General features: G+C 40.2%; 1 protein-coding gene and 1 non-coding gene across 2 annotated transcripts in view; one reads left to right on the forward strand and one right to left on the reverse strand.

Moving 5' to 3' along the window:
• Nucleotides 1–5,434, reverse strand: part of MRTFA (myocardin related transcription factor A) — a 213,922-nt gene extending 208,488 nt beyond the window's left edge. Inside the window, exons 1-2 of the mRNA XM_007941768.1 lie at nucleotides 5,426–5,434; nucleotides 4,784–5,045 (exon numbers count right to left, since the gene is read on the reverse strand). Of these exons, the coding sequence (XP_007939959.1) occupies nucleotides 4,784–5,045; nucleotides 5,426–5,434 (271 nt within the window). The remainder of the gene's footprint in view (nucleotides 1–4,783; nucleotides 5,046–5,425) is intronic.
• Nucleotides 5,435–7,766: 2,332 nt separating this feature from the next.
• LOC122150066 lies at nucleotides 7,767–7,873 on the forward strand. Its single transcript, XR_006163472.1, has one exon. It is a non-coding gene; the product is annotated as a U6 spliceosomal RNA (small nuclear RNA).
• The last annotated feature ends 440 nt before the right edge of the window (nucleotides 7,874–8,313 follow it).

Genomic DNA, 8,313 nt, shown 5'->3' on the forward strand with positions numbered 1-8,313 from the left:
GTGAAATATACTACCAAAGAGGGAAAAAGAGATAATAAATACTCAGAAGTGCTCTGAAGAAAAATAAAGCAGCTTAGGGGGATAGAGAGTAACAGGAGGTGCTATTTTAGATGAGAATGGCAGGGAAGTCCCCTGGAGGAAATGGCTATACCTCAATGAAGGTACCAGGTATCAATGAAATACCAGGTATCAATGAAATACCAGGTACCAATGAAAGTACCAGGTCCTTTGACAACAGCATACCTGGTGGGCTTGATAAATAGCAAGAATGTCAGCATGGCTGGAGAAGAGCAGAATGAGCTAGGGGAGAGTAGTAGGAAATAAGGGCAGAGAGGAGACCAGGGGCTGTATCCTAAGCACTATGATTTCATCCTAAGTGTCATGGGAAGAAAATGATGGTCTGACAGGAGGACAACACTGTCTGATTTCAGTTTTCAAAGGCTCACTCATGTTGCTGAGTAAAGAACTGCAGTTATAATACAGGGTAACAAAGAGCAACCAGAAAAACCAAAAGAGAGATATCTCACATTGAGTCTGAACTGGGAAAGGCTTGTCAAAGGGGATGATACCTGAACAGAACACACAAGGATGACTAAGAGCAGAGGAGAGGAAAGGTATCCCAAGTAAAGGGCAACGCTGTAAAAAAAACACAGAGGTTTGTAAAACGTTTTGCATTTCTACACCCCAGTATCAAACTATCCAAAAACATTTTATAAAAATATACACTTATAATGTCTATATAAAAATACATGATACTCAGGAAAAAGATATTTGCATGATCTTTATGTAGAAAATTATAAAACTGTGGAAAGACATTAAATATCAATTGGAGAAATAAAACTAACAGATGTAAATATGAGAATCAACCACCAACCCAAAGGTTTTATTTTTGTTTTTATTCCACAGGGCAGTCACCGAAAAAGTTAGGGAGTTCTAAAGATTACTCTTCACAGCGCTCTATATAAGCCACAGGATAAGGTAAATTTCCTAATGGGGGAAACTTATTTACCATTTAATCCTTTATCTTAGCAGTTTTTAATATATAGGCTGTCCCCACGTTATGAACAACATCCTCTCCTAAGAGGGCCTTCAAGTGGAATTTGTAGCTAAGTTGGAACAGGAACATATGGTTCATATTTAGCTTTACTTGAGTACAAGAAAAGGCTTGGAGCCTGTTCTGGTTACCTAGTGCCACTCTGACAGGAATATACCACAAATGGGATGGTTTGAACAAACAGGAGTTTATTCTCCTACAGTCTGGAAGCTTTATGTCCGAGTCCAAAGTGCCAGGCTCTAGGACCTGGGTGAAAGCCCCTCAACCTTGGCCTTAGCTCTGCCTCCTGCTCCCAGCCCACTGAAGCTATAGGCTTTTCTTCACTCAGACAGCTGCTGAGGCTGACAAACCCAAGGTTGACAAGTAAACAGGCACAGTCCCGATGTTACCAAACCACATGGCAGGCCATTCATTCAAGTCCTCTGAAAGTCCCAAGGTCGGCAGAGCATGGCAGGCTGTTGAACAATGACACAGCTACATGCAGAGTTCAAGTGCACCATAAACTAGAGACTATCCTCAAGGCTTCTTCTTATATACAGAAAGCACACCACATCCCGAAGGCACCTACTCAGCTGCTTGCGGTAAATCCCACCATGGAGCTGATTACCAGTCTCATCATGGGAAATACTACAGCCAGCTGTCCAGCCACTCAACCAGGCCCAGACAAATTGACACACAAACTTAACTACCACAGAGCCTTTCCATGACTTAAAATCTGCATGTGTGCAAATGAAGGTGATTATGATGAATAATTTGTTGGGAGTAGGGGCTGGTTCATAAAGTCTTCCAGTAATGTATCAGAACAGTCTTTCACTGCTATTCATAAGGTTTTCCGTGCCAATTTTTTCATAAGGAGAAAGCCCCATTCTTCTTCCCAGTCTATTGCAGTCCGGAAGCTTGGCCAAAATATGGCCTCGATTAAATCCCACTTGGATTTAGAGGCCATCTGAACAGACTGGATGTAATGAACACCAATGACCAAAGACCAGAGTAGCCATCAAGAACATACATGAAGAAAGCAAAGGTCACTAAAAAGACAAGAAAGGAAGAAAAAACCAAAATGGATGTCAGAAGAAACTCTGAAACTTCCTCTTGAATGGAGGGTAGCTAAATAGTATGGAAGAAATGATGAAATAAAAGGGCTGAACAAAAGATTTCAAAGGGAGTCTCGAGAAAACAAAGTAAAATATTATAATGAAATATGCAAAGACTTGGAATTAGAAAAACAAAAGGGAAGAACATGCTTAGCACTTCTCAAACTGAAAGAACTGGAGAAAAGATTCAAGCCTTGAGTTGCAATATTGAAGGATTTCACTGGCCAAATATTGAATGATGCAGGAAATATTAAAAGAAGCTGGAAGGAATACACAGTCACTGTACCAAAAAAAGCTGGTGAACAGTCAACCATTTCAGGAGGATGCATACAATCAAGAACAATGGTACCAAAAGAAGAAGTCCAAGCTACACTGAAGGAACTGACTAAAAACAAGGGTCCCAGAATTGACATACTACCCACCGAGACGTTTCAAACAAGGAGATATGGTGCTGGAGGCACTCACTCATTTATTCCAAGAAATATGAAGATAGCTACCTCGCCAAGTAGCTGGAAGAGATGCACATTTGTACCCATTCCAAAGAAAGGTGATGCAACACAATGTGGAAGTTATCGAACCATACCATTAATACCACACGCAAATAAAATTTTGCTAAAGATAATTCAAAAATGGTTGTAGCAGTATACTGACAGGGAACTTCCAGAAATTCAAGCTGGATTCAGAAGAGGATGTTGCTGTTAGGTGCTGTCAAGTCATCTCCAACTCACAGCAACCCTATGCACTTCAGAATGAAACACTGCCCGGTCCTGTGCCAGCCCCACAATCCTTGCTATATCTGAACCCATCACTGTAGCCACCGTGTCAATCCATCTTGTTGAGGGCCTTCCCCTTTTTCGTTAACCCTCCACTTTACCAACCATGATATCCTTCTTCAGGGAATGGTCCCTTCTTAGAGTATGACCAAATTAGGTAAGACAAAGCGTGGCCATTCTCATTTCCAAGAAGTGTAGAAGAGGACGCAGAATAAGGGATATCACTGCTGATGCCAGATGGATCTTGGCTAAAAGCAGAGAAAACCAGAAAGATGTTTACCTGTGTTTTATTGACTATGCAAAGGTATTCAACTGTGTGCATCATAACTAATTATGGGTAACACTGCAAAGAACACCTCACTGTGCTCATGAGGAACCTGTGAGGAATCTGTACATAGATCAAGAGGCAGTCATTCAAACAGAGCAAGGGGATACTTGTTGTTGTTGTTTGCCGTCGAGTCGGCCCCGACCCATAGCGACCCCTCCTTGGGTTTCCGAGGCAGTACCACTATGGAAGTAGGATTGCCCAACCTTCTTTCCGAGGAGTGGCTGGTGGGTTTGAACCGCCAGCCTTCTGGTTAGCAGTCAAGTGCCTTAGGCACTATGCTACCAGAGCTCCTAAGGGGATACTGGATGGTTTAAAATCAGAAAGGATATGTGTCAGGGTTGTAGTCTTCCACCTTACTTATTCTATCTGTATGCTGAGCAAATAAACTGAGAAGCTGGACTATATAAAGAAGAATGAACCATCAGAATTAGAGGAAGAATCATTAACAATATTCGATATGCAGATGACACAACCTTGCCTGCGTAAGTGAAGGTAATTTGAAGCACTTACTGATACAGATGAAACACTACAGTCTTCAGTATGGATTCTACCTCAACATAAAGGAAACCACTAAACTAATAAGTAAATCATGATAAATAGAGAAAAGACTGAAGTAGTCACGCATTTCACTTTACTTGGATCCACAATCAACACCCATGGATGCCAGCAGTGAAAAAAAAATCAGATGTCATATTGCACTGGGCAAATCTGCTGCAAAAGACCCTTTAAAGTGTTAAGGTGCAAAGAAGTCACTTTGAAGACTAAGGTGCATCAAACTCAAAGTCATAGTATTTTCAATCGCCACATATGCACATGAAAGCTAGACAATGAATAAAAAAGACCAAAGAGAGTTTGATGCCTTTGAATCCTGATGTTGGCAAAGAGTACTGAAAATACCATGGACTGCCAGGAGAATAAACAAATCTGTCCTGGACGAGGTACAGCTAGAATTCTCCGTAGAAGTAAGAATGGCCAGATTTCATCTCACCTACTTTGGTCATGTTGTCAGAAGAGACCATTCCCTAGGTCTGCGAAAAACAAAGACTCTCAACAAGATAGACTGACACAATGGCTGCAATGGTGGGCGGGCTCAAACACAGCAAGGACTGTGAAGATGGCGCAGGACCAGGCAGCGCTCTGCTCTGTTGTATACAGGGTCACTATGACTCGGAGCAGACTAGATGGCGCCTAACAACAATAACTGGGGTTGGTTCAATCTTCTCAAAGTGAGGACAAATTTACGTAACATTAAAGGGCAAATAGGAGTTGTCCTTATGTCAAATGTTCGTAACCCAGGGGCTGCCTATACTGATGCTTAATAAACATCTGGTTAATTAATGAATTTATGGAAGGGGCGGAGTGGGAAAAACATAGTAGTAGGAACACAAATTAGAAAGCAGTTCTAAGAATCCACACAGGAAATGTTAAACTTACGACTATTACAAGATCATGAAATAAAGTGAGAGTTTAGTATATTATAAACACAAAGACCCTGGTTCAAATCAGGCAGTGCAATAATTCCACATCCACTCACCATTCTTCCGCTCACTGAGTGGAGGCAGATTGGGATTCCTGCCAGGGTGAAGGCCCAGGGTCAGCTCCGGCTGCAGGGAGAGCTCCTGGAGCTCATTGGCAACAGCTTCGCTCTGGGGGCTGGGTGCCGGGGACAGGGACACCAGCACTGGTTCATCATCATTTTCGCCAGCCCCTCCTCCGTCCAGCCCATTCACAGCAATGACGGAAGGGGGCAGGCACACTACACTGGAGAAATCCACTTTGGCTTTCGTGATGGCAACCTGGAAACGGAAGGAGAGATAAAAATAAAAAGTTAGATGTCATCATGAAGAGACTGTTTCACTGAGTATATGCTGGCTCCTGATAATATAAATTATACTGTTGGCAAATTACCATGATTCTTAAAAGCTTTTTATAAGTTAAGCTAGCATCATTATTAAATTAATATTTACTATGCTCACAGAGGGAGCTCTGGTAGCATAGTAGCTAAGACACTTGCCTGCTAACCAGACAGCTGGCGGTTCAAACCCACCAGCCACTCCTCGGAAGGAAGGTTGGGCAATCCTACTTCCGTAGTGATACTGCCTCGGAAACCCAAGAAGGGGTCGCTATGAGTCGGCTTTGACTCGACGGCACATAACAACAACAACAACATGCTCACAGAATCCATGAGACTTCAAATCTGATACTGTTCTTCAACTAGATCACTCAAGGAAGAGAACAAACAACTGAAATAGAGGCAGCACACACACATGACTAATGAAATAAAAGAAAATATGGTCAAGGAGAAACAGGTATGAGATTAGTAAATATCTTGAAAAATAACACTATACTGAGTATTCACAAGGTACTAAAGTACCATATTTTACCAACATAGTCTTGGGGAGAAAAGTTCATTAAGGAAACAATTTCTAAACCATTTGTTTCCATAAAGAAACATCAATGCAGATGTCTGTTTGATGATGGATATTAACCCAAATATTTTAACCTACATTAATATTAAATCATACATAGTATCCAAGAACAGGATATTAAAAACTAAACATCTGGCAACATGAGAAAGTACAAGGTTTTTAGAAATGCCAAAGAATACATGTAACATGAACGTCTCTCTTCGTTTTTTAATTTTTATCGTAATTTGGGTGAAAGTTTACAGAGCAAATTCATTTTCCATACAGCAGCTGATACACATTTTGTTTCATGACACTGACTGTAATTCCCCACGATGTAACAGCTCTCTTCCCATCCCCTCCCTGTAGTTACCTCCTCCCTGTGTCCTTCCCTCCCATACTCTCCTGTCTCCCCAAGCTATCTTCCTGTGCAAACACTGCCCTCTGTTCTCCCACAACTGGTTGCTCCAAGGAGTATATCTACCTGATGTAAATGTTCACCCCATATACCTGTCTACAGTTTGGCTGGAAGCCACAGGAGTGAGTTCAATTCCAGACCAGAAGGGTAACTAGGGGCCATAGTCACAGAAGTCTTACCAGGCTCTATCAGACCAGCAAACCTGGTCTTTTTTTAAAAAATGATTTTGAGTTTTGTTCCACATTGTTCTCCCACACTATCCAGGACCTCCTACACCGATCGCCCTCTGAGTCGTTGACAGTGGTAGCCAGGTACCATCGAGTTCTCCTGGTCTCATAAAATGAATGTCTCTTTGGATAACATGGAATTAATTGTTAAATGAACTGAAAATATAGTCATTCACTGAATCAAGAATAATCTTTCATGAAAACATCTAAAATATAGAAATTCTAAACTTTATTTTAAAGTTAAGTTTAAGAAATATAAGATATAAAAAATAAAGTAAGATATAAAAATACACTCATATGTAAAAATACTGTAACAGGATAAAAATTAATATAAAGTATTCCAAAATACAAATTTAGGGCTTTTTTTTTTCATATAATAATGACAATTTTGTTTTTACTTTCTTGTAGTTTCCAAAGTTTGTCTAAAAAAAACTATACTGCTTTTATAATGCAGAAGTTTTAGGTCTTATCTAGAAAAGAAAACTGGGAGTTCCCTGCAGATTTAAGATAGGTCTTTAATAATTTGCTAGAGATGAAGAAACCAACAAAATATGAAGAACCAAAATGCATGAAGAAAGGCACTGAAAACTAAAAAAGCCCCTCATATACTACCTTCACACAGTGTTATAGTTTGTCCAAACTTGATTGCAGCTCTAGTTGATGAACCTCATAAAATATAAACTAGATTGGAAAAGGTCCAGATAAGAAGACTGGGGTGGAGGGGTGGGGAGTGACACTGAGGAGAATGAAGATATTAAGAAGGACTCCCTATTCCAAAAAGTCTAGATGAAGACTTAGGGGAAGTAAGTTGACGGAAAAAAAGGAAAGAAATATTAGGAATTCAATATTCCAATAAGTAGTATGGGTAATAATCATTGGGAAAGGATTTTTTAAGGGCTTCAACAATTTGGGGAATTACAAAAAGGCAAATGACTACCAAGAAAACCAGAAGGCTGGCGGTTCAAACCCACCAACCACTCCTCGGAAGGAAGATGGGGCAACCTACTTCCGTAGTGATACTGCCTCGGAAACCCAAGGAGGGGTCGCTATGAGTCAGGGCCGACTTGACGGCACGTAACAACAACAACAACAACCAATAAAACCCAGAATCTAACCTTCAAGGATTTTTTTCTATCTTGTCTATGATTTACCATCATTTAAATCAAGTCTTTGTATACCTGGAGCACAGCAATTGTCTGTGGAATTGATCCATATGGCTCAGTATTATTTTGCCATCAATCCTAAATGGTATGCTTGTTTTCCTTAATACCAGCCTTTTAAGATGAAAAAAGATTCAAGTTCATGAAGTTTCTGGACCCCTTGATAGTCATCCTCCTCAGGACAGCAGTCCTCAGTATCCTTCACCACCCTCACACACACACACACACACACGTGCACGCACACACACACACACACACAAGGATGATGACACTGAAATGTGTGTTTTTTAAAAAAAGAAAAACTCTTGTGCTCGCTTCGGCAGCACATATACTAAAACTGAAATGATACAGAGAAGATTAGCAAGGCCCCTGCACAAGTATGACATACAAATTCATGAAGTGTTCCATATTTTTAACAAGGAAGCAGGAAACAGACCCAGAACACATCCCTCAGGAAGAAGCAGCACTGGAACTCTCTGATAAGGAATTCAAAAGAATTATCTTTAGGTATCTTCAAAGGATTGAGAGACAGACCAAAGAAAACACAGAAAAAACCTTAGAAGAATTTTGGAAGAAAATACAAGACCAAAATGACAAAGTAAATGAAAAATTAGAAATTACTCTAAATCTACAGATAGAAATCTAGAAGATTAATACTAAATTGTCAGAAAAAGGTAACACATTGGAAGGGCAAAGGAGAAGAATCGATGCAATGGAAGACAGAATTAATGAGATTGAAGACAAATACCTAAATACTTCTTTGGAAAAGGATCAATCAGAAAAAAATCAAAACAAAATGAAGAAAGGCTCATGTAGGATACCATTCAAAAGGAATAACTTATGTGTCATTGGAA

The sequence above is a fragment of the Orycteropus afer genome, unplaced genomic scaffold (genome assembly GCF_000298275.1).
Source record: "Orycteropus afer afer isolate SDZICR_OR568_19922 unplaced genomic scaffold, OryAfe1.0 scaffold00083, whole genome shotgun sequence".
In the NCBI taxonomy this organism is placed as follows: Eukaryota; Metazoa; Chordata; class Mammalia; order Tubulidentata; family Orycteropodidae; genus Orycteropus; species Orycteropus afer.